We start from the raw sequence: 27261 nt of genomic DNA on the forward strand, positions 1-27261 counted from the left end.
TTGTTTTCTTCACTGTATAAACTTTCACTTACTGCCCTCTGGAGTATACAGGTGGTACTACAAGCATACGATTAAATGCGTTAAATTTTTAACGCGTTATTTTTTGTATAATTAATCACACGTTTTTAACTTGTTAACTCGACAGCCCTAATATTTGTGTTAAAATTTTCATTAAAAAGATAAAAAAAAAATATATATTTGTATATATAATGTTAAGATCAAGAGAGAAGGCTACTGAGGTTGTATCTGCATTATACAATCTCCAGTTTGCTGACGTATGTCAGAATCTGACCCTCTGCATTATTCATGACCATTATTTTTTGTGTTGAAATTACAGTTGGAGGAAAAGGGCCAATCTGATATAGCATTTCCTTTGTGAACTGATAAAACAGCTAAGTCTATCGGTCTGTTAAGCTGAAAGCTCTGTAAAGACCAAACTGAATAGGCAACTAAACCTTTGTGGCTTTGATCATTGCCATTTACCTCTTTAATATAGTTTTAACTAGCTTGTTAGTATGCATAATGAAGGCTTCTAATATACTATCCAAAAGTGTTCAATGTAAGTACAAAAGGATTCCGAAAGTCATGGAGATTGGCCAGGAAAACTTTTTCAAGCTGTGCAGGTTTCTCTGCTGAAATGAAGTGCATTTGGCAATATGATGGGTCTTTTACTAAGTCGTTTCTCAAAGTGGTGGAAAAAAAATTCAGCTGAATGTTTCAATGTGCTCAAGCAGCATATAAGAAATGTTCCAAAATATGAAACACAAGAGTAGTTGTGACAGTTTGAGCATATATTCCTTCTGATCTCCAAGAGGAAGCCTTATCTCACAAAGGGAAAGATGCAAATCTATCCTAAACATTTAATGTGGAATAGCAGGCAAATGTGTCCACAGTTTAGACTCCAGAAAGACATGTTTCAACATCTGCACAATTGAGGAGAAAACATGGCCCATTTAGATGTGTGTCATTGGAGAATTAAGTAAACAAAACAAATATGTTCAGCTGTATAATTTTAGATTTAAGATCATGTTTTTACACAATACATTTGATGCACATTCCTTCTTTTATCTCCTTTGTGTCAATAAATAACTTAAAAAACATTGTTGGGTTAACTATCCCTTCAAAAAGTATTTCAGAATTGTACTTATCTTATTTGAGAATGCTGAGGACATACAGATTGAATGAGAGAAAGGAAAGTCTACACCAGGACAGACGTGTTTGAATTGGAAAAGGCCAGAAAGCTTTTTTGGATGGATTTTAGAGGAGTGCCTATTGGATAAGAGAAATAAATGTAAAAGAGATTATGGAGAGTGGGGATATGTTCTTCTAAGAAGAAATCTGAGATAAAATCTACATACCTGAGAAGGTCTGAAGCAAAGAAGAAAAACAGCCTGAATGTTGAGCTGCTGGCTTCTGTGCTGGAGACTATTGGAACAGCAGCAGTGCCTGATGTGCTTACTGTAGATCCATGTATCCAGTTTAACTATCAAGATCTCCATAACAACAACTGAATCTCATGAGGGTGTGAGTTTGATTAGGAGAACATTAGGTTGAGATCTTGGACAAACACATCACTCCTGTTTTGAAGGGGGAAGCCTTGAGACCTCAAAGGTTTATATGCTCCATGCAATTGAGAGGGCTGGGACCACATCGAGGAAACTTCTGCATATTCTCATGTATTTAAAGATCTTTGAATTTACCTTGGTTCAGTCCCTTTGCAATTAAGTTCAGATGGCATTCCTGACTTTATATTGCTTACTAAGTTTTTATTTTTACCTTAGAACAAAAGCAAGCCAGGGACACCCCAGGTGTATAAAACTAAAGCGAAATCATGGGAAATGGGATAATAAAATATCCCTGCATATCCCTGACTTTCCCTTGGACTGCTATACTTCTGTGTGTCTGAAATACATTTTTCAGATTGTTTTCATTAACACTGGCCAGTTGTGGAAAATCATACATTATACTCATAAAGACCACTTATGTTTTTCTTCATATTTTAATAAAACCATTTGCTTATGGTGATTTTACAGCTTCTAAAAGCTTGGATCTCAATGCAAGAGTCTCACAATAGTGGAAAAAGAAAGAAGATCTGATCAGGGTGACCAGGACAAAGATTTTATAATGGATGGATGGCTTTGATGATGATGATTGTTTTAGTGATTGGACGGGTGTGCAAGGGATGGAGGGTTGGGGGAGGACCTGTTGGCAAGGTCAACTATTTCCTTAAACAGACTTATGAAAACCATACGGCACAAGGGAAAACCACAGGCAACCCCCCCCCACCCCGCACTCTGCACACTCATTACCCGCCCCCTCTTCCAAAAATACAAGTCTGTTCCCTCCCTCGCTATTTCTCTACTGCAGACAGAGTGCAGACAAAAGTCATCTCTTTAAGCAGAGAGACCAGAGGTTTGAAAAGAGCTCATAAGTCTATTTAAATAATTTAATTATATCAGAGAGAAAAACCAACAACCTGCAGGTGAGTAAAACAAAAGCAAGCCAGAGATACCTTGAGTGTAGAAAACAATAGCGAAGTCATGGGAAACAGGACTGTTAAAAAATGCTGTGCTGCATATCCCTGTCTTATCTTTGGACTGCTATATTTGTTGTGGTCTGAGGGAGTTGTGGGACAGAGCTTGCATGAGCAGGACGGTGTGTGCGAAGCAGAGGGATGCTATTCGATTCACCTCCAGCGCAAGACCTTCCGTGAGTCCTGGAGGAGCTGCAAGGATAAAGGGGGGAACCTGGCTACAGTTAAACGACCAGAGGAGGCATCTTTGATCCATGAGCTCCTAACATCAGGGGTGAGATATGGCTCACGGCTCAAAATCAGGCTGTGGATTGGCCTCCAGCGTCAGCCTCGGCAGTGCTCAGCCACACGTCCTCTGAGGGGCTTCAACTGGATCACTGGAGACCAGGAGACGCAGTATACAAACTGGCAACGCAATGACATATCCAGTGCTTGTGCTGCTCATCGCTGTGTGGTCATTACTTATAACACTGCAGACAAAAGTGGCAGTGACCAGAATAACTTCAAATGGCTGGATGGCTCGTGTGCGGTGGCTGTGGAAGGATTCCTCTGCCGATACACCTATCAAGGAATGTGCCCAGCTCTTCAAAAAGAAGGCGGGGGGCCTGCAACATACAAAACCCCATTTGACCTTGTCAGCACTGCTCTAACTCACATCCCCTTCGGCTCTGTTGCAACCATGCCCTGTCCAGATGGCGACAAGAAAGACCAGTCGGTACTGTGCATGATGAGAGAAGATGGGAGTATTGGCTGGTCCAAGGATGCACCACTCTGCACAGACACTCTAAGAGACTGGTGCGGACAGGATAATGGAGGCTGTGAGCACTTCTGTGTGAGCACGAATAACCATTACTATTGTGAATGCTCTGAGAATTATGAGCTGGAAGAGGATGGAAAGACCTGCCAGCTCTCAGACCCCTGCCACAATGCCAACTGTGAGTTTGAGTGTGAGCCCACTCCTCAGGGGCACCGCTGCAAGTGCTCAGAGGGGTATCTCCTATCTGGTGATGGCCATAGCTGTCTTGATATAGATGAATGTTTACAGAAACCATGCCCACAGGTATGTGTCAATGCACCTGGCACATTTGAGTGTAGATGCCTTGAGGGATATCAGCCATCTGAGTTTGGAAAATGTGTGGATGTGGATGAATGCATGGATGGAACATGTGAAAATCTGTGTGAGAACTTGCCTGGTTCCTACATGTGCCGCTGTCATGAGGGATTCTCTCCACTGCCTGACGATCCAGATCGTTGTGGAGACTTTGATGAGTGTAAAATTCCAAACATTTGTGATCAAGTCTGCAGAAATTACGAAGGTGGATTTGAGTGTCTTTGTGAGGAGGGCTATTTGTTGCAAGAGGACCAGTACTACTGTCGGCCAATTGAAGAAGATGTTGAACACTTGACAGTTGAACCAGCAGATACAACACTACATGATCCCGGCTTACTTCCTGATCTGGTGACTGATGCCAGTCCTCTGGAGTGGCTAACAGATTCCCCAAATATAGAGTGGCTTCAGACTTACCTGAGTTGGTTTACAGAAATGACTCAGGAAGGAAGTGTAACCACTCAGGAACCTGATTTAAATGAGAATGCATCCTCCAATTTGCCTTCATTTAATGTTTTGATAGATACAACTCCTACAGCACATGCTGATTCCAATGATGAGAATGCAAAACTGTGGTTGAATAAGGGGGAAATGTCACTAGCCACTGGAGACAACAGACCATCAATATCTTCAACACTGATGACAAAGAGAAAAGGTGATTCTATCATGCAAACTCCTGCAGCATCACAAATACCAGAAGGTACATTGGCATCAGCATCAGGGACAGAACAGCGTCCAGGTGACAAAAAGAAGGATGACAAAAGCTGGCTGCTTGTGGCACTGCTAGTACCGCTCTGTGTCTTTATTGTGGTCATGCTAGCACTAGGCATTGTTTATTGCACTAGTTGTGCTGTAGAGCCACGGAACAAAAGTGTGACAGACTGTTACCGTTGGACCACCACCTCCAAGCATGAAAAAACAAACACTGCAAAATCTCGAGCTTGAGTAATAAACAGGTAACATTACTTTTTAAAAAGCAGCAATGAACAAAGGACTTTGTCTATCTGTTTTAGTGTGATTACACTGATGTCCCTTTGGTATTCTGTAGATCCTGTGGGACATAAAGGGCTAAATAGTCTCTAAACAGATGAAAAATTTAATATTCTAACCCTTTAAAAGAATTTTAAAAAGCATCCACAATTCCTTTCTAATGCAAGATCAGCTACCCCCAATGCAAAAATATTTGTGCTGTGTTGCATAGAATGTAATGTGCAACTGAAATATTGTGGAAAGTGGGACATAGCAGCTTGTGTCTGTCAATATAATTTAGCATGCAACCCTTTTCATAGAAGAAAAATAAATAAGAAGTTTAAGCAAGCCTACAATTAGAATCCAAATGGATAGCAACAGACCTGCTTAAATATATAATTGAAGTCACACAGGTTATGCGTCAGCACCCACCCGCCACCTCCTCCAACCGTGAGGTCTGTAATTACAACCATTTGTATAGATTGTACGCTTGTCATCAAAACGTCTACGCAATAGAGATTAAATAGAGGATGATTTAGTAGAGATGCATCTGCTTAGGTGGCAACACAGGATGCTCATTTATTGAGGACTACAACCTCTGGATCAAGCATACAGGGATATTGTTATTCCTGTATTAGCCTACTTACTTGAAATCACTTTAATTTTGGTATTTTGACCATTAAGGCAGATCTCTGTACTCTAGCCCTATATTCTCAAGTTTAAAGTGTTTTCAAAATAAAAGTTTTTTATCTAAATGTTTTTTGTTGTCCGTACATTTTCAACATCCCATTTCATACTCACGCTTGTTCTGACAGATAACAACAGTGAAGAGAATTACAACTGGGTTGACCTTTTTGTATGTACAGACACAGTCGCACCTATAGTCGTCACTGTTTGACATTTGAGCCATTGTACAGTATATACATATATTTTTAAACTAAGTGAATCTAATAAAATGTACGCTGGCACTGTTATCTGATATTTTTGTATAAATGTGGCTTGTCCCTTTGCACAAAAGGTTAAAACTGAAGTCTGCCTGACATGAAAAAAAGCATAGTATTTGTGGTTGTAGTGCATATCTGAATAAATTCAAAACATCTATCATTAAAAAAAAAAATATATATATATATATATATATATATATATATATATATATATATATATATATATATATATATATATATCATGCTAACTATTCATATTCATGAATTATTAGTATTCATTATTATTATTTTTTCATATGGATCCTCTCTCATATAGACTAGATGTAAAAATATATACAGTATAATATAACGTGTGGTATTATAATGTCGAATCTTTTTAAGCAAATTCTAGTATAACATTATTATCAATTTAAAAACTGTGGGTTTGTCAATTTAACAGTTTAATTGTCATTCTGAGTCAAGCGCCTCCACAAGAACTAAAATATACAAATACGACGAGGATGGGATTCGAACCCACGCGTGCAGAGCACAATGGATTAGCAGTCCATCGCCTTAACCACTCGGCCACCTCGTCATAGAATTACGCGATGTGTCAGCATATTCTATGGGTGCTCTATAGTAATAGTTGTTGATGCACCTTTGTCCCCCGTATTATTAGCGGAATCGACACGTACAACACGGATTAATTGTTTTTAAGTAAAAAACCTAAATAAAATTCGCAGTTAGAAAGACATTAGGAATAATAAAACGGTTAATTACATAGTCAGGTTTCGTCGTGTACTGGTCTGTCAGTAGGCTTTCTACATGAAACGAAACTATATACTGTGCCTCCAGCGATGACATGAAGTTTGAAAGCTAGTTCAGCGTGAAAGCTGTCTTAAAATGACTGTTAATTTCGTGAACAGCTTTCATGACACTTATCACAAGATTATGATTTAAACTACCATCGGGCTAAACACCAGGCTAACCTCAGACACTATAAAATAAAATCACAAACAACTGTTATTGCCAGTGAATTTACCTGCAAGGAAAAGCCAAAAATAATTACTGGAAAAACGTGTTTTGAATGTCATCTTAAGAAGACGTTCAAAGACTTTAATATTCGTGTTGCCTTGGGCTCTGCTGCTCTCTACTGGTTAACATCACTATTGGAAACATTGAACTAATTTCAATATTTGGTTTGATAAAGAATGTAAAATTAAAAGAACTACTCAGACAGATCTCTAACCAAAAACACAGAGCCACACAAATCTGAAACCAGACAATACTATCGTGAAGCACTCAGGGATTATTAAAATACAATACGCCACAAAAAGCAACAACACCTAAACCACACTCTTAATGAAATTAAAGACTCAATTAATAATAACGAGTTCTGGGAAAAATTGAACAGTCTGAATAAACAACACAGCCAGGACACAGCCATACAAAATGGAGAATTATGGAAAGACTATTTTAAAAACTTATTCAAAGAAATTTCTCCAGAAAATCTCACACCTCAAGTCAATTGAATCTACAATAAAAAATAACCATAACCCTTTAGACTATCAGATTAGCAGAGAAGAATTGGCAGATGCACTTAAGAAACTAAAACCCAGAAAGGCATGTGGTTTAGACAACATTAGAACAGAAATGCTGAAGCACAGTCCAGCAGTAATGCAGGAGGCCTTGTTAAAACTCTTCAATCGGGTTCTGCAATCTGGCTATTTTCCTGTGTAAAACAGTAAAAGGATGGGCAAGGAGGAGGCGAGAACCGGCTTGTCAATATAAATAATTATTTAATGAAAACTCAAAAACACATAAACAAACACACATGCGGACATGCCCGTAATTCTCTCTCTCTCGAATAATCGTCACCGGCCGCCTTTATCCCTCGCGCGACTCATCAGGCCGATTGGGGACCGGGCGCGCGATATTCCGGCCCCGCCCCCCTCCGCTCCACATCCTGACACCTGGAGTATGGGCTTAATCGATCCCAATATTTACCGAGGCATTTGTGTGAGCAGCAATCTGAGGAAGACTTTCTGCTGTATCCTTCCTTACCAAACACAATATCTTGAGTAAGAGTCAGATTGGATTCCTACCAAACCACCGCACCACCGACCACATTCACATGCTACACACAATAGTCAACCAGCACATGCATCAATAAAGCAAAGGGAAAATGTATGCATGCTTTGTTGATTTAAAAAAAAGCATTCAATTCCATCTGGCATGATGGTCTATATTATAAAATTCTACAATCCAGCATTGGGATTGTAGACCCCCGACACTACCTTGGTCTAAAAATTGGTGCTTCAGGGGGTTTTGGTCTGGCAGTGAATGCAGTAAAAGAGAAGAGCATTCTATGCTATTAGGGGCAAATATACCCAAGTTGACATTCCTGTAACAATCTGGTGTAAGAACTTTACAGATTACTCGAGATGGATCAAACACCCCATAGAATCCCTGCATGCAGAATTCTATAGAAACATTCTAAGAGTTCAGAGAAGAACCCCTACTAATGCATGTCGGGCCGAACTAGGCAGATACCCCCTTATAATACATATTGAAAAACGATCCCTGACATTTTGGACACACCTAAATACAAGTTCCCCTAACACACTGCAACATGAAGCCCTTAAAACTCAAGAGCTGAAGCCTAAAACCAGTCCCCTTTATCAGCTGGCTCTGAAACTCACAAACCCACTAACAACTAACAAACACCAGTTTCAGACCAGCACTGCTGAACAAAACCAGATCAGAATAGCACTTAACCGGTCACTAAAAAAACAAAAAAACAATTCTGTTTTGTATACTATTCTGATGATAGTGAAACTTTGTAATATGGCACTTTTTGTACCACTGTCTCCCTAAGATGATTCGCTGATGTTTTTCCTCTTTTGTAAGTCGCTTTGGATAAAAGCGTCTGCCAAATGAATAAGAGTAAGAGTAAGAGAATAGCCTAAACCAAATCATAAAAGAAAGCAAAAATTCATATTTGGACCATTGGGAAAATTAAAGTAACAACCAAAGCAAACTAGAACGTTATCTGGCCCTAAACAGAACATATAATCTGGCAGAATATCTGCACACTGTAAGAGATCCAAAACAGAGACGGATCCTCACCAAATACAGGCTCTGTGATCACAATCTGGCCATAGAAAAAGGCTGACACAGACAAACATGGCTTCCAAAGGAAGAACGAGTCTGTGCTCACTGTGACATGGGTGAGGTTGAGACAGAGACACACTTTCTCCTTCACTGTGAGAAATATACAGAGGTGAGAGAGAAATACCTCCACAAACTCTCAAACCTCATGCCACAGTTTTCCAGTTTGGCAGAAACCGATCAGATGCTGGTGTTACTGGGGGAGGACCATCATGCATCAGTTGCAGCTAAATTCATTTTTGAGCTGCACCTCCTCAGAAACCAATTACTGCCTTAATGTACTTCATTCACACTACTTTTATTATCTTATGTTCATAATGTCGTGTTAAATGCTTATTTTATTTTATATTGTATAGTGTAAATTGTTATTATAATTTTTATTGTATTTGATTCATTACCTGGCACCTCATTTTAATTCTATCTTTATTGCTATTTGTTACCATTTTATTATTATTATTTGTCTTGTCATTATCTGTTTTGTGTATTAATGCTTTGGCAATATTGTATGTAAACACAATCATGCCAATAAAGTATACTTTTAAATTGAAAATTGAAAATTGAGAGAGAGACAGAGAGAGAGAAATATTTTTTCAGCGCACTGTACGTCAACCGATGAAACATCCTGTTGTGCCAATCACAAAATTCATTTATTAGAGCCCCTCCTCCACCTTGTGCCGAGTTTGACGATTTGCACTTGCCGCGAATTTCAACCAGTTTACCGTTTAGAGGCGCACAGAAGCTTTTTGGCTGATTTTTAAATACCCTTTGCAAAAATATAAAAGCAGGTCTACGGTGTGCGTATATAAATATTTTATATAATTCCGTGGCTACTCCTCCCAAGAGGTTTTGTTCAAGACTAGTCATAGTCAAAATCTCAATAGGGAGAAACATTGGTAAGTTGGATAAAAACATTTGCAAGTCACTTACACAAACACATCACGCATAATATATTATCAAAGTAGCGTTTACAGTTTACATTCCTTTTAATTTTTGGAGTAATGGAACAGTATGCTGCATTTTGGAGCTTTCTGGTATTTGTACTGTAGCGCGTTTGGCGCCAAATACTAGACGTGTATTTGCATAGCATTAAACAATTTGAATTATTAATATGTGCTATTTAAACACTATTCGACAGGAAAAAAACAATGTGAATAACGCCAACATCCCATATTATGTCTCTGATAAGGCAAAATATTATTTTATGCAAAAAGTTATCCATTACAATTGAGAAACGGATGACAATTAAACAATTTTATGTAAATACACATTGTTGACTGGCGATTAAGCTAAAAATATGATCATAGATAATTTTTATGTAATATTTACAGCAAAGGAAATCAGTGACAATTTTGTGACTCGCTTTTTTTGTTGTTATTTTTTACTAGTTATTACAATCACATTTTACAATATACTGTATATCCCGAGACAGTTTTTAAGGATTATATATATATAATGCATATGTATATGTGTGTGTGTCTAAAAAAAAAAAAAAAAGCTGAAAGTAAGCTTTTGTGCAATTGTGCAAAAATTAGGTGTAAGATTCAAGGACATTACCATTTATTTATGTTCTGCAGAGATGTATGCAGCGTCTTCAGTTTAGAGGGCGAGAGGAGGAACAGGAGATTACACTGGAGTATTTAGATAATTATAAGCATGAGTGTTGGCTGAACAACTGAACCTCAAAGATAGGGAACATTTTAATATGTGCTAAAACTTATTTTTGAGCTGTTTGTTGTTGACCTACATAAACACTCTTAGATAGTGTAGTGTAGATGGGTATCTTGTCATCTACAGGCTGGATTTTGAGTATCTTAAAGACCTTCCCATTCTGATCCTGGATGTTAATGAGGACTTAAAAAATTACAGAATTAAACAAGAAGGTGTAATTGACAAGGTATGTACAGTATATTTGGGTCTGTAGCCAGTATTTTAATATTCAGTAGTATTGCATTATCATTCTTTTGTATTTTAAATTAAAATATTTTAGAAATGCCATGTTTGGACATGATCTAAAATCACCGTATTTGTTTCTGTTATTTTCAGGTGAGGGAGTTTCTGAACACTCTGTAGCATCGAAATATTAAGATTTGTGTATATCATGTATACTGGTGATTTATCACTAGTTTTCTGGATCAATACCTGTTGTCACCTGAATTATTGTTATTTTTGTTTTTCCTGCTTTCATATTCAAACAAATTAAATCACTTTGTCACACTACCATGTACACAAGTGCAATAGTAGTTGAAAGTCTTTTATACTTCGCTTATTGTATATACATATTTGAATTCTGTATTATTAAAACTTGATTTTTAATATTTAACACAACTGTATTTAATTTATTTTTAGTAAACAGTATGTATTAGAAGCAGAACAGTATGTTAAAATATGAAGGGCACAAAACACCACAACACATGCATGTAGTAAAAAGTCATGTGGCAGAACTGAAAAACAAAATGTGTGAGAATAAAATGAGCATGGCTTGTATTAGAAGTATTTTCAGTCACACAACATTTGTCGTTAAAAAAAGTACAGATGTAATGTGGATATACATTTAAATATGAGAGATGGATACATTGTCATTGTTATACATTGGAGTTCAGAGAACAACATTAAGTTATAGTTGGTATGACAGTGGGAGTAAAACTGAAAAGGTTCAAATTTGAAGTAGGTCATTTTTAAGATCTGAATCGATTTCCAAATTAAACTTGATAGAAAGTTGCATGCTGAACTAATTCAAATAGTAGACACCACAAAAGTATATAAACAAAATGGTAGTATAAACAGTGTAATTTGTGGTAATGGCTGAATAAAATTTAATGAAGTTTCACATTTCACCATAATAATGAGGTTGGTGTACCTATTTTGGACAAATGGATCACACATTCAAATTCAAAGGAATCTGGTTCTCGGGTTATTTTGTCTCCTCTTGCTATAACAATAATGAGTATTGCTTTCAAGCTCCTTTCAGACATTTTTGGAGCCACTTAACTAAAGAAACCTATCTGATGTGACAATATTTTCCATAATGGTTGTAAAACATGAGCTGTAACAAAATGTCACAATGCTTTTTTTTTAAAAGAATGTTTGACACTGAGAAACATCTGTTATGAAAAATTAAGAATGTTGTTGTCATAATTTACATGAACGCAAAGTCACAATAGAAAATGGAAAAGTTCTTCACACATGATGGATGATAAATAGTACTTAAGAAAAATATTCACAAAGTATCTAATGAAACGCATTATAGAATGCACAGCACTTAAAATTTTAATCACAACACAGCAATTAGAAAAAAATGTCATTTTCTTGTGAAATCCAGTATTTGGCTTTTCATCTTAGTTTGAGTAACTTCCCATTGGTTTTCAATTTAACTGACAGATAAACAAATCCTTCCAAATCCAAAATTTACTTGCAATGTTACAAAGCTGTGTAACCTAAATAAGTTATCAAAAATAATTCAACAGTTAATGGCCAACTAAACTGACACCAAATATGACACATTGAACATTCATAAAACTTCCTAAATATATTTCTGAAAACAAATTAACCTCTACTTTCACAATAATGACAAAAATAGGCGTAACATGAGGGCGGGAATGTATGACAAGCGTGCCCGCGTCCAATCGTCTTTACTAAAGATGTTTCCTGGCGTTAAATCTTAAAGCCCTCTTGTAAACCAACCTTGACGTCGCGTGTTTTCGGTGGAGTAGCGTGTATTTTGACCAACCGTGTTCCAGTATTTAAATCTCTCGCCCAATAGTCTTCGTATATTTTTGAACAGGGGCGGGTTAATACACAAATGGAGCGAAGTGGGGTAGGTTGTTAGAAAGTTAATGGCTTGGGGGAAAGAGATTCTCTTGTCGCTTCAGGAGAGTTTGAGGATTTTTCTGAAGTAAAACGTAATTATTTTATAACAATACAACCCCAAAGAAAGTGAATAGTCAACGTTACATTAACAAATATACGTATTATTTAGGAAATTATGCAGGATGCAGTAGCCGGGACGGCAATGCTGACGGACGGCTTCGAGGACGAGATTGACTCGGTGACTCCGCGTTCCCCTGCGTTAGGGATGGGGGTTGGAGCTACACCAGCAGCCGGACTCGGGGGCCTCGGTGGCAAGAAAGTCCGCTTGTTCGGCGAGGCTGGTGGGCCTACGACAGACAGACTTGATTTCAAACTCACAGCAGCCGCGGTGCTGTCGTCGGGCCCTGGATCCGGCAGCGATGAGGATGAGGTATCTGAGGTGAGAGGGAGTCAGTCAGTAGGAAAGTGTGTATGTGTTTTAGCTTTAATGCTAGCACATGCTAGCAAACTCCATCCAGCGTTAACAGGCTCCATTCCCAAACCCATCATAACCCTGCGAATTAATCACATCAACTCAAGAGACTAATATATCCCGTGTCACTGTTGGCAACATTTATTTAACATCAGGTAGCAACATAAGCAGCAATTTCAGCAGTTTCTATCGACCCACGTTGCCAGTTGCGTTTGTAAATAGCTCAAATTGTGGCGAGTTAGCTTAGCACGGATTCACAAACGAAGGCTGCGATTTGGGCCTAAAGTGAATATCAGCGGGCAACGCCGTCGACTGATAGTTAGGCATCCCAAATAATTTCAACCTGTTCATCCACTAGATTGTCAAGCAGTTAACACTTTAGTTCATGCCATTTGTGTAAGTGTAACACTTATAAAGTGCAACACGTGATACTTCTTGTTACTGGCCTGTTTTAGTGAAGTCTGCTTATTTGGAGGAATATAGTTTTGAAGAATTTTCGCTAGCTTGTAAGCTAAGTGGATCATCGTACGTTATTAGCTGGAAAGGCAGTTCAGCAAAGCTTATCTGCGTGACTGCTACTCCAGGCACATGAAATGTGTTCGTAAACTTGCGCATTTTACTTCGTTCTGACATGATGTGTACGTACATGTCATTTAATTCTGTGGATGTTGCAAACGTGAGTATGTGGACTTGGAGTAAATATATCCTCACTGCAGCTTCTCAAATGACACTGGTCTAAAATATCGAAATAAAAAAATACGTTTCTTTCTCAGTCATTTGTCAGTCTATGATTAAGAATTGTGACGCTGGGTTTCAACACGACTTGTCATGCGGAGTTGACGTTATACATCAATACCCGTTCAAGATGCACCTGTTAAGTCCTTTTGAGGTTTAATCGTCAGTTCCAAACTCTGAATTTGACCACCTTCGCTTTTTTGAAGCCGCTTGGCATCAAGTCTGTACTTTCTCCAAATCCTAACCTCTATAATGTTAAGACGATTTTAATTTATTTACCAATGATATGATCCAATATATATGCTGTAACACATCTCAATTTCAAAACTTTTACCTATATGTAAAAATCAAGTGATTGAGTTGGGAATTTATATCAACACCTTTGTTTACAAATAGATGGTGCTCATGCAAGAAATGCATGAAGAAAAATTGCCTTATGTCTACTTGTCCCACTACCATGCAGTGTTATTTAAAAAAAAATATGATCATGCTGTTTGCTGCAGATAAACCTTATGCTCTTTTTAATAAACCGTATACAGTTCAAGTCTACGTACTTCTGTGCCTACATGGTCACAAATATATATACATTGTTTTATTTCAGAGCTACATGTGATTCCCTCCTCTGTCTGGAGTACAGGGGTGTGTCCGTTGCCATTTATAACTTGTAATTGGTGCCACTATCATCCCCCTTGTGTTGTTGGTATTTGTTTGGAATTTGGGGGAGGGGTACATGGTGCAGGTACACAGAGATGTTGACTGGTTCAGGTAGGAACCGCATTCCCAGTAATAGTTCCAGCACTGTGCATCCACTTCCTGTTAGGTCACTCTGTGTCTTCTGAGTCTGTATGCTCTGTGAATTTTAAATATACACAACATAAACATGTTAAGAAATTATATTTGATGTATTCGTTAGTATATCACCAAAAGTAAAGCTGAATCATGATAGCTAAGCTAAACTGGAAGCCAGATCATGTGAGAGCTTGTTATATTACACTGATGAGATTACGGATCAATCATTTAAGTGCTTGGCATTCTCTTCACTTGTATTAGTTTTACATTCGTCTTTGGTCCAACATTTGCATAGTTGGAAACCGATAGTGAATATTATCAGAATCTTAGCCCACAACAGTGAGGATAACATGTTTAGGTGTACAATTTTACACTGATGCTTAAATACATGACGTGCATGGTCATGTAAACTCTTTAGATGGGTTTCCTATATCTGGTTAAGGTCATAAATTGTTTAAGTTAAAACTTATTGACATGGGTAGATTTTGTCCACCTACACTGATTTGCGTTACATGTAAACACCAAGTGTTGTGGACATGCCTGTTTGTGTTTTGACATCAAAATCTTATAATAATTTGATTTTCAAATGTTGTGTAAAGTGGATGTCTCTCCTTGTCGTTTGTTTTATAAGATGATTTGATAGTTAGCAATTTGACCGTCTTGGTTTTCTCACCATAGATCCCTATTGCAAGCTATCCTGGTGATCAGAGAAGTGATATTCTGGGTTGATTAAAATACTTTCCTTTTAAATCAATATCTGAGTCGGACATGTCAAATGAAAAGAGCAGCATACTTGAAGTGAACAATTGCCCTTTCTGCCCTCATATCAAGAAGCTTTTACTTTTGAGAGTAGAAAAACATTTATATAGGTTTTTGTCCGTTTATTCAGGTATTTTTTTTGTTGTTGTCGATACTACAGCTGCTGAAGTGCTCATTTGCATTACTGAACTTTGCATCTTTTTCTAGGGATCTTCCTGTCAATTGTTTTGCAGTCATATTTTTTTTTTTTATTAAACTGCAACATGTCACATTATTGAGCAATTATTTAAAGACCAACACACAAAGCACATGACTGTGGCCTATGGTGACACGTGTTTCCTAATGAATTTGATATTGCTCTCTGAAGTGAGGATCAACTTATGCGCTATATGTGACTACATGAGAACTCCCTGTTTTTGGGTAGAACTATAGCTTTAATTGGAAGAACAAACCTGGAAATTCCTTTGATTATTAATGTGATGGTGCTTGATAAAGTGGTATCTCTACTTTAGTTCCTAACTAGTCAAACACAGTTACTTTGTGGCTGTTTAACATTTGATTTTTACAAGACTTTGTTTATTATCCTTTATAAGTAGATTTTGCTACTACTCTAATTTTTATTTCAGGGTTTTTGCAGAAAGCTGTGTTCTGAAATGTCATGTAAACTAGAACGATGATTTCATTTACGCTGTTTAAGGGATTACGAGAAAGCAGTTTAACACCTAGGTTTCTCTCTTGGAGAACGTGGCGTAATGTGGTCATGTAAATATTTAAGCAGTGTTCTGATGGGTGTTTGAAGAGTACGCTTGCACGGAAAAGTCTAATGTTGGGATAACAAGTGTCAAAGGATTGAGCCCTACAACAAGTCAACACAGCAGAAAGAATTCAAAATTTCTGGGAGAACAAGGGGGAAATTACATACACTATAAACTATACCCGTTGCACCAGTGTAAAATAATGACTGTCCTTCGCGTTCACATATATGCACACATACATTGGGGAAATCCCAGAATTTGACATAAGAGGGAAACCTTACTACTACATTGCTATTCTGCTGCGAGTCGAACGTTAAAGGTTCACTCAGTCTTTTTTCCATATTTAACATTTTTTTTCTTCTAAAAATCTTCTCTTTTTCTTATCTAATTTTGAAACATGCAGTACTGTGCAAAAGTTTTAGGCACTTGTGAAAACTGTTGCATGGTGAGGATGTCTTCAAAAATAATGACATAAATAGTTTGTTTGACATTAAGTGAAAGTCCAATAAACACAAAAAGATAAATCAATATTGGGTGTGACCACTTTAGCCTTTAAAGCAGCACCAATTCTCCTAGGGACACCTGGATGCAGTTTTTCTGTGTTGTCAGATAGGATATATGTGAACTTTGCAACGAGCGGGGCGAAGACGATTGATCTAGTTTACACAAACATCCCAGGCGTGTACCGGGCGGAGCCCCGCCCCCACCTCGGCTACTCAGACCACATCTCTGTTATGCTAATTCCAGCATACAGACCGCCCGTCAGATGCACAAAACCGCTTCAGAAGCAGGTGAAAACCTGGCCAGCAGGAGCCATCTCTGCTCTTCCGGAATGTTTTGAGTGTACTGACTGGCACATGTTCAGGGAGGCTGCAACATATGGCGACTCTACCAACTTGGAGGAATACACCGCATCAGTGACCAGCTACATTAGCAAGTGCATTGATGAATGTCACCTTCTCCAAGACCATCACCACACGCTCCAACCAGAAGCCGCGGATGACTGCGGAGGTGCATGCACTGCTGAAGACCCGAGACTCCGCCTTCAGAGCAGGCGACAAGGCTGCCCTAAGAACAGCGAGGGCCAAACTGTCCCGGGCCATCAGAGAGGCAAAGCACGCACACGCCTAGAGAATCCATAGTCACTTCCAGGACAGCAGCGACACGCGGCTTATGTGGCAGGGCATCCAGGCCATCACCAACTACAGGACAACATCAGTTTCCTGTGACAATGACGCCTGCCTCCCAGATGCACTGAACGACTTCTACACTTGGTTTGAAGCACAGAACAACGTGGTGGAGAGGAAGACCACCCCTCCTCACAATGACCAGGTGCTCTGTCTTACCATGGCTGATATGAGGATCACTCTATGAAGCCAACCCACGGAAGGCTGCTGGACCAGACAACATTCCTGGCAGAGTGCTCAGAGGATTTGCAGACCAGCTGGCAGATGTTCTTACCGACATCTCTCTGGGCAGCGCCGTCGATCCAACATGCTTCAAGGCCACCACCATCGTCCCCATGCCAAAGAATTCTTCAGTGTCCTGCCTCAACGACTACCTCTCGTCGCACTCGCACGCATCATCACAAAGCGCTTCGAGAGGCTCGTCATGAGGCATATTAAGACCCAGCTGCCCCCCTCACTAGACCCATTGCAGTTTGCGTATCGTCCAAACAGTTCAGCAGACGATGCCATCGCCACCAACCTCCATCTGGCCCTCACCCACCAAAAAAATATGACTCATACGTTCGAATGCTGTCCCTCAGCACCTGATTGGAAAGCTGAACCTGCTTGGCCTGGACACCTCCCTCTGCAACTGGATCCTGGATTTTCTGACTGGGAGACCTCAGTCAGTATGGATCGGGAACAGCATCTCCAACACACTGAGCACTGGGGCCCCCCCAGGGCTGTGTGCTTAGTCCACTGGTGTTCACATTGCTGACTCACGACTGTGCAGCAATGCACAGCTCGAACCACATCATTAAGTTCGCCGATGACACAGCCGTGGTGGGTCTCATCAGCAAGAACAACGAGTCCGCATACAGAGAGGAGTTGCAGCGGCTAACGGACTGGTGTAGAGCCAACAACCTGTCTCTGAATGTGGACAAAAGAGATGGTTGTTGACTCTAGGAGAGCACAGAGTGACCGTTGAACATCGACTGCTCCTCTGTGGAGATCGTCAAGAGCACAAAATTCCTTGGTGTTCACCTGGCGGAGAACCTCACCTGGTCCCTCAACGCCAGCTCTATTACCAAGAAATCCCAGCAGCATCTCTACTTTCTTCAAAGGCAGAGAAAAGCACATCTCCCACCCCCATCCTCACTACATTCTATAGAGGGACTATTGAGAGCATCCGGAGCAGCTGCATCACTGCCTGGTTTGGGACTTGCACTGTTTCGGACCGCAAAGCCCTGCAGAGAATAATGCGGACAGCTGAGAAGATCATCGGGGTCTCTATTCCCTCCAAAGACATTTTCAAAAAACACTGCATCCGCAAAGCAACCAGTATTGTGGATGACCCCACACACCCCTCACACAAACTCTTCACCCTCCTGCCGTCTGGCAAGAGGTACTGAAGCATTCGGGCCCTCACGGCCAGATTGTGTAACAGCTTACAGGGTTTCCCGCAGAAAATGTGTTAGTTAAGGTGGTGGGGGGGGATTTGGAATTGCATAACTCCTGACACAAATTAAGATTCGTTCAAAGCCACAGATTTCATTGCAAAATAGAGCAATAAGCCTGACTATACTGTTTTAAATGTAGTAAATCACTTAATGTTACCCTTTTTGTTTTGTTTAACTGTTGTATAAAATCAATGTCACATTTGAAATCGTGTGGATTTTCGGGAAACATTGCATCAACATTAAAAACACCACTGGGATATCAGCCTGCATTTTGTTCGCACAAACAGAGCAAGCGGCTCGTGACAGAACACAGGCCGACTGAATGACACTTCAATTTAAGTTGACAATCTCAAATGAAGATTGCTGAACTCCAGCTCGTCTGTGTTTTCAGATCATCCGCGCTTCTTGCGTTAGAGAGCGCTAGCGACGATTGCCAGATACTATTGAAAAGACCGGGTAGAAAACATGTTCTTTTAACAGAAAAGCTCTGATTTGGGGTTTAAATTATTGAATTCTGGCATTAAACTGAAACGTTCCCACTTCAGACGACAAACTACGCTTGGCTACTATCTTGTTCTGCAATTCACTTGCCTAGTAACCATAGTAACGGTGCGCGACGCTTCAAGCTTTCTGCTATGACGTGGAGTGCGGGATGCACTCAACGCTACGTGAATTTTTAATTAGCCTGCATTAGTAACAGTTAATTTTGTTACGGTATGAACTTAATCCTAGTAAAGGCAAAAAATATATTATACCTTTGTAACGTAAATCCAAGACTTTGTATACCAAATCCAAGGCTTTTAAGGCCTTAATTTGAGATTATTTTTCAATGCTTTTAAGATCCTCGCGGGTACCCTGGTTAATGTGTCTTGTCCCCTCACAATGTCAGTAAATTAATTATTAGGCTACATTACATCAGTCACGTCACATAGTGGTCTATTTTCAGTTCAAAATGGCGAAAATAGACAAAAGTTTATTAATTTGCCTGATTATTTTTGTGATTCGTTTAACATTTATGACCTAAAAATACTGTCAAATAGCAAATGTTTAGTTTAGCAACTTACATCTTATCTCGCAGTTGACCGACCGTAAACTGAAGCGCTCGATTCAGCTCCTTTACTGTCGAGTCGCTCTGCTAAAATTCAGCTGTGAACATAAAGCCCACCTACTTTGATTTGATTGGTCATCTCAAATATTCTGACATTGACGAGCAGTGACAGACCAATGAGGCTCAGATGAACACACACACACACACACACACACACACACACACACGCTGCCATGGAAGAACACGCTGATAACAAGACTGAAGCGAACACGAAGGCTTATCACATATTTAAAGATGGAAAGGGAGAAAACAGGACACAGTAACACGGCGAATATCGCTCATATATATTTTTTTGACGACATAGTTAAGGCGGCAGGCGTGTGTTGCTTAGGCGGCCGCCTTAGTTTCAAAGTGCTGCGGGAAACCCTGGCTTATTCCCCCAAGCCATCAGACTCCTCAATACTCAGAGACTGGACTGACACACACACACACGTGTCCTGAGTTGCCCTTTAATTATTGTCACTTTATACCTGGCTGCTACCTCAATAACTGCTATGTGCATAGAACACTCATCTCATAGTATGTTATGTTTACATTTGGCATTTTTAGAAACTGTCATCTTTTTGCACTACTGTGTACTGGTCGGCGCTGCTCTGTCTCTCACTGTGCCTATTGTCCTGTTCATTGTTTGTAATTTATTGTACTTTTTCCACATGTTTGCACGTGCACTTTTAGTCTCATGTGGTTCTGTGTTTGTCCTATGTTGTTTTATGTAGCACCATGGTCCTGGAGGAACCATGTCTCGTTTCACTATGTACTGTGCTAACTGTATATGGTTGAATGACAATAAAAACCACTTGTCTACATGGAGCATGGGGGCAGCCATGTTAGCATAACATGACCGGCTGAAATCTGGTTTCATCTCAGTATCTACCCCGTTCTTAAATTAATCCTGGTTCACTGTGCATGGTGAATTTCTACAATGGCACCGGTGACTGAAAACTACTGTTTTAATGATGCAGCATCCCATCAACTAGGTGTTGGTGTAAGCCACTTCGACATCAAAACATTACTGAGTGCACCTTTAAGGAATCAAAAACAACACAACACTAAAATATCTGGACATAAAGCATGGCAACGGAGAATAAAATAGCAAAGTCTTCCTCAGATCCCATGCTTGTTATTTACACAAGTGTCGTGGGTAAATTACATTGCTGTGGAGAAAGCTGCTTACTGACCAACCGCAAGTATACAGGAGTAAAGGGTACTCCGCTTATGCAGTGCATGTGAACGGGCATGCTGTTTTCTCACAATAACCCACTTTCTTGCAATAAGCCGCTTTATGGTGTCCATGTAAACTGTCACTCTGGCTGCTTGAGATTGTTTGTTTATATCCAGAATTGTGTCTTATGTGTAAAGGCTAAGATAAATGTAGTTTTTCCTTGTGCTGCTATGTCTCGTTTGATGCATGCGCACTATGGCTGTTTTGTGATACTCTTTTAGTACAGTCAACGACAGGCGCATTTGCAGACAAAGTGCACTGTGCTGATAACGAAATTTGTGTCATGATCACCATGCGAGAGACATAGTGACATGTGGAAAGCAGGATTGTGTGTTGTATTACGAATATTCTCCTTCACTTACAGCATAGTATCAAAATAGTCTTGATTTGAGATTAACCTGGATTTTGGAGTGCTTCATCTGCAGTTCCAGTTTATAATTCTTTGAAAACCTTGTGCATTACAAACTACCTTGAGTAAAATATTTGTGTGGGCTGTTGCAGCTCCAGCACCACAAATTATTGCTAGCTCATTTAGTCAAACTTAAAAAAAAATATGACTTATCAAATGATTACAGATTTCATAAATGTTTTGATCCATCGGTTATGAGTTCTTTGCTTCGCATTGCCAGTATAGTGTATTAAAGGCTTCATCTGTGTGTGTGTGAGGTTGCAGTGGATTTAGAGTCATTTTGTAGCCCTCAAAAAGCCTCCTTTTTGTTTAGTAAAATTTCCATCATAGATCCAAAAAATCACGTCAGGGTGTGTGCTTTTCTTCCCCCCCCAAATCTCCAAATATACACATTTAATAAACTCATAGATTGTGCACAAGCTGTTCAACCCATGTTGTGTTTCTCTAAACAGGATGACTGTACAAATTGTTAAGGTTAACCCTCTATTTTGTCCATACGTGACCCAAGTACACACAAGCATGTTGTGTGTAAAACAGTTGAAGCCAGAAGTTTACATACCCTTAGGTTAAAGTCATTACAACTCCTGCTGCTCCACTTTATGTGGCCCGCATCCGGCTCCCAATCGCTATCTGATTCAGTGAGAATAAATAAATGTAATTTACAAAGCTAGACACAACTTTTCCATCTCTTCTGTATTCTATATATATATATATATATATATATATATATATATATATATATATATATATATATTAGTTTTCTTTTCGACTGTGTAAATATGTATTTTTGTATGTATATTTACTGTAAATACTGTATACTTTGCCAATGTACTATGGAACAAATAGATGGGCCTACAACTCCCCCCATGAATTCAGCATTGTAACAAATAGATGGGCCTACCCCTCCCCCACCTCCCCGCATTGTAACAAATAGACTCTCAAACACAACATATATTCTTATTTTCAACTTATATTTATTGATTTATTTATATATATAATACATATTTACAGTAAATATACAAAACATCTATATAGCATGTCAATAGATCTGAAACAATGAACTAAAACCTCACACACGCACAAACAAATACAAAAAACATGCACAAACGTTTCAAACACTCACTGAGGAGAAACACAACAAAGGGTAATTACAAAATGTGTATTCATTATTCAAATTAAAGCTTATTTATGTGGAATATACAGTAATATATGTTATAAAACACAAGAAAACACTTACTTGTCCAGAGCAATGTCTCATCTCTCCATAAACATTTTCTCTGCCTCCGAATTATCCGTATTGTTTTCAGAAATTTCATCATTTCCACAGTAAATGCCTTCTTATATCACATCCTGGGGTGAAAATCCTGTTTTTCGCGTCCGTTTCACCATATTTAAATCGCCAAATGTGTAAACAGTTCCAAAACAGCTCTCCAATATTTTTACGCACAGACGCACAAAACACTCCGTAATGGAAAGGCAATTGTGCGCACACACATTACAGAACCATGCTCTAATCTTCCCACTAAAGCCGCATATCACTGTTTTCAGAATTTCATTGGCTATACGATGCGTCAGTCATTTCCACTCTTCGATGTAATTGGTTTGATCAGTAAACAAAGTGGGTATGCCCTTACATTCGACACAGACTGTGGTTGGGTATTGAAGGCTTTGGACAGGACATGGAAGCTCCTATTGGGTCAAATGAGGTGTCAATCGAAAGGTCAGAGTGCGTGCTTCCATTTTGATACCGGATATAGGAAATGTTTACATCTGAACTGAAGTTATTACCGATAATATGTGAAAGATTAGGTACAGCTGCCAGGTGCTTTGAAATGATGCAACAAGAGTCTGTGGATATTTATTGATGTAATAATGTGATTTGGACTAAACATTTTGCTTGATTTGATCGTTTGGACATTTGACAATGAAACAACACCGTTTTTGTCGGGAAGTTATGGATCAGTGGAGTACTATGAGGCTTCATAGGTGAGTTGCCTAAATTTTGTTATTGGTTGTTTATATGTTGGTGGTCTGACAAAGATATAGATTGTACCTGCTGTTGTGATTGTATCTTAAAATGGTTTATATCAATAGAAAATCAAGAAATGTAGCTTTCCAAAGATACGTGGCATGTGTACCAATGTACACACAGCAGTTTTGTTTATCGCATACTTTTATTTTGTACATTTAAGGGCCCGTCCGCGGGCTGTCTCAGTCCATAAAGTTAAGCAGCTTGGAAAATTCCACAAAATGATGTCAAGCCTTTAGACAATTGGCTTCTGATAGGCTAATTGGAGTCAATTGGAGGTGTACCTGGAGGTATGTATTTTAAAGCCTACCTTTAAACTTAGTGCCTTAGCTTTCCTATGCTTGACATCATGGGAACATATAAAGAAATCAGCCAAGACCTCAGGAAAATAAACTTGGACCTCCTCAAGTCCGGTTCATCCTTGGGAGCAATTTCCAAATGCCCACTTCACAAAATAGATGGCATCATGACGAAGGATAATTATGCAGATATATTGAATCAACAACTCAAGACATTAGGAAGTTAAAGCTTGGTCGCAAATGGATCTTCCAAATGGACAATGACCCCAAAATGGCTTAAGGAAAGTCAAGGTATTGGAGTGGCCATCACAAAGCTCTGACCTCAATCCGATAGAAAATTTGTGGGCAGAACTGAAAAAGCAAGGAGACCTACAAACCTGACTCTGATACACCAGTTCTGTCTGGAGGAATGGGACACAATTCCAGTAACTTATTGTGGAAGGCTACCCAAAACATTTGACCCAAGTTAAGCAATTTAAAGGCAATGCTACCAAATATTAACAAGTGTATGTAAATTTCAGACCCACTAGGAATGTGATGAAAGAAATAAAATCTGAAAGAATTCTCTTGACATTTCACATTCTTAAAATAAATTAGTGATCCTAACTGACCTAAGGCATGGATTTTTTTTCTACGAATAAATGTCAGGAATTGTGAAAAGCTGAGTTTAAATGTATTTGGCTAATTTGTATGTACATTTTTGACTTCAGCTGTATGTTTTGTATGCGTGCATATCCGACTGACTCTTGTCACCTGAAATATCAAAGTGCTGTGGTGGATTTTCTGTTTTGGACTATACACACTGTGTTATTGTTGACCGAAGTTTTGCTGGGCCAGAAGGCTGTAATGTATATCATTTCTGAGTAGGGGTGGGCGATATCTCGATATTTAAAATATATCGAGATATTTTTTAAACACGATATGAATTTTTACATATCGTATATATCGATATATTGTTTATATTCAATTCTGATTTCAGCCACTTTGCTCGCTTGCTTTCTCTGTGCTGTGCTTCGCTCCGCCTCCGCTCGCCCCGTCTCCTTGCTTTTGCTCCCCTCCCTTGCGTGTTGTCTCATTCAACATGGCGTCGCCATAACCAGCCCGGAGGCAGAACTCGTCTAAAAAAAAAGGACAACTGGCTCCATTATATGGAAATACTTCAGTTTTAAGGTGCCGGATGAACAGCAGACAGATGTCTACTGCCGTGAATGCCGAAAGTTGGTGCCAACCAAAACTTATAGCAAACTTGTTTTTGGCTATTTGTTGATGGCTGACAACAGAGTTAATGCAAAGATGAGCTTGAGTTGTTTTATTTTTGAATGAAAAGGCAATATGTATTATTTGTTTTAATTTACAGTTAAATTATTATTATTTATGTAATCAGGGATTTTTTTTTCTTAAATGTCTATGAAGCACTTTGTTCTTATATATGCACTGCCTACCTTGAGTTGAGTTGTTTCATTTTTGAATGAAAAGGCTATATGTATTTCTTCCTTTATTTTACAGTTAAATAATAAGAAGCACTTTGTTCTTACGTGAACTGCCTACCTCTTTGCACTTTAATAAAAAAGGACTGTGGTATTTGGCATATTTGTTTTTGCAGTAGTTTTTTTTGGGGGGGGGGGGGGTATTTTTCCTGTAAAGATATCGAGATATATCGTATATCGAGATATAGCAAAATATATCGAGATATATTTTTTGCTCCATATCGCCCAGCCCTATTTCTGAGTTCAGAAGTAGATGGCTACAAAATACTTGCTACCTCAAGACGTTGGAATTTGAAACATTTTGTTTTATTTCACCAAGTCACCCCGTTTTTTCATGTTAGTTTAGGATTACCAACTCTTAACCTATCTGCAACCACAATGACCTACTACAAGTCAGATGTGTCTGTGTCAAAGCTAGATATTTGAACGTAAATGTCAAAGCCAGTTATTTTAATATAAAGGAATTCTGTCCCCAGATCTTGCCTGTTTTTGAAAGTGTAGCGCTTACACCATCTCTCTGTGCAGATGACATAATGACAGTCACTTGTTTGGATGTAGCCTTTTGTCTCTCACTCTCACTCACACCCTGAGACAGATGCTTCCCAGGGACCAGAGAAACAATTCCTGCCACGCCACATCACTGCACATTTAAATGCCCCTGTATGCTTTTAATTAGTCTTACTGCAGATGGGATCTCTGCTTGACCACACCCTCTGTCTTACTCACCCTCACTTTACTTTTTGGGTCAGCAGCTTTTGGCAACCCTTCTAATTTTTTAATCTTCTCTGAAATTATGACTCCTCCCCAGTTTTGAAACTTTAAGGGATATGTCACCCAAACCTGAAAATTCTGCTGTCATGGACTCACTCATGTTGTTACAGATCTGTATAACTTTCTCTCTTCTGTGGAACACAAATTTTTATTCAAAATGTTATGGACAGACGAACCTTATTTTATTGAATATAAGTTGCTTTTTTTCATCATCTAAAAGCTCCTAAGACTTATATACTTAATTTACAGGGCATCCGGACTGTATTCACAGCACTTCACTTTTTCCACATTTTGTTATATTACAGCCTTATTCCAAAATTGATTAAATTCATTATTTTCCTCAAAATTCTACAAACAATACCCCATAATGACAACATGAAAGAAGTTTGTTTGAAATCTTTGCAAATTTATAATAAAAAAAATTATTCACAGCCTTTGCCATGACACTCAAAATTGAACTCAGGTGCATCCTGTTTCCATTGATCATCCTTGAGATGTTTCTACAACTTGACTGGAGTCCATGTGGTAAATTTAGTTGATTGGACATGATTTGGAAAGGCACACACCCGTCTATATAAGGTCCCACAGTTAACTGTGCATGTCAGAGCACATACCAAGCCATTAAGTCCAAGGGATCGTCTGTAGACCTCCGAGACAGGATTGTATCGAGGCACAGATCTGGGGAAGTTACAGAAACATTTCTGCAGCATTGAAGGTCCCAATGAGCACAGTGGCCTCCATCATCCGTAAATGGAAGAAGTTTGAAACCACCAGGACTCTTCCTGGAGCTGGCCGCCCGGCCAAAGTGAGCGATCCGGCGAGAAGGGCCTTAGTCAGGGAGGTGACCAAGAACCTGATGGTCACTCTGACAGAGCTCCAGCATTTCTCTGTGGAGAGAGAACCTTCCAGAAGAACAACCATCTCTGCAGCACTCCACCAATCAGGCCGGTAGAGTGGCCAGACGGAAACCACTCCTCAGTAAAGGGCACATGACAGCCTTCCTGGAGTTTGCCAAAAGGCACCTGTAGGACTCTCAGATCACGAGAAACAAAATTCTCTGGTCTGATGAAACAAAGATTGAACTCTTTGGCCTGAATGACAAGGGTCATGTCTGGAGGAAACTGGGCATTGTGCATCATCTAGCCAATACCATCCCTGCAGTGAAGGATGGTGGTGGCAGCATCATGCTGTGGGGATGTTTTTCAGTGACAGGAACTGGGAGACAGGATCAAGGGAAAGATGAATGCAACAATGTATAGAGACATCCTTGATGAGAACCTGCTCCAGAG

At 39.2% G+C, this 27261-nt stretch overlaps 2 protein-coding genes and 1 non-coding gene across 9 annotated transcripts in view; 2 read left to right on the forward strand and 1 right to left on the reverse strand.

Annotated features, from left to right (window-relative positions):
- Positions 1-2378: 2378 nt before the first annotated feature.
- On the forward strand, positions 2379-5572 carry LOC127625273 (endosialin-like). Its single transcript, XM_052100464.1, has one exon. The coding sequence runs from the start codon at positions 2541-2543 to the stop codon at positions 4584-4586; it is 2046 nt and encodes a 681-aa protein (XP_051956424.1). The 5' UTR covers positions 2379-2540; the 3' UTR covers positions 4587-5572.
- A 474-nt stretch (positions 5573-6046) lies between these two features.
- Positions 6047-6128, reverse strand: trnas-gcu (transfer RNA serine (anticodon GCU)). Its single transcript has one exon. It is a non-coding gene; the product is annotated as a tRNA-Ser (tRNA).
- A 6386-nt stretch (positions 6129-12514) lies between these two features.
- Positions 12515-27261, forward strand: part of LOC127624938 (ankyrin repeat and KH domain-containing protein 1-like) — a 63973-nt gene continuing 49226 nt past the window's right edge. For 4 of the 7 annotated variants that reach the window (XM_052099861.1, XM_052099865.1, XM_052099866.1 and 1 more), the window contains exon 1: positions 12540-12950. In XM_052099861.1, coding sequence (XP_051955821.1) covers positions 12687-12950 — 264 coding nt within the window. In that variant the 5' untranslated portion in view covers positions 12540-12686. Of the gene's footprint in view, positions 12951-27261 lie in introns of all 7 variants that reach the window. The other 3 variants (XM_052099864.1, XM_052099862.1, XM_052099863.1) reach the window with 3 other exon arrangements.

The sequence above is a fragment of the Xyrauchen texanus genome, chromosome 31 (assembly GCF_025860055.1).
Source record: "Xyrauchen texanus isolate HMW12.3.18 chromosome 31, RBS_HiC_50CHRs, whole genome shotgun sequence".
Taxonomy (NCBI): Eukaryota; Metazoa; Chordata; class Actinopteri; order Cypriniformes; family Catostomidae; genus Xyrauchen; species Xyrauchen texanus.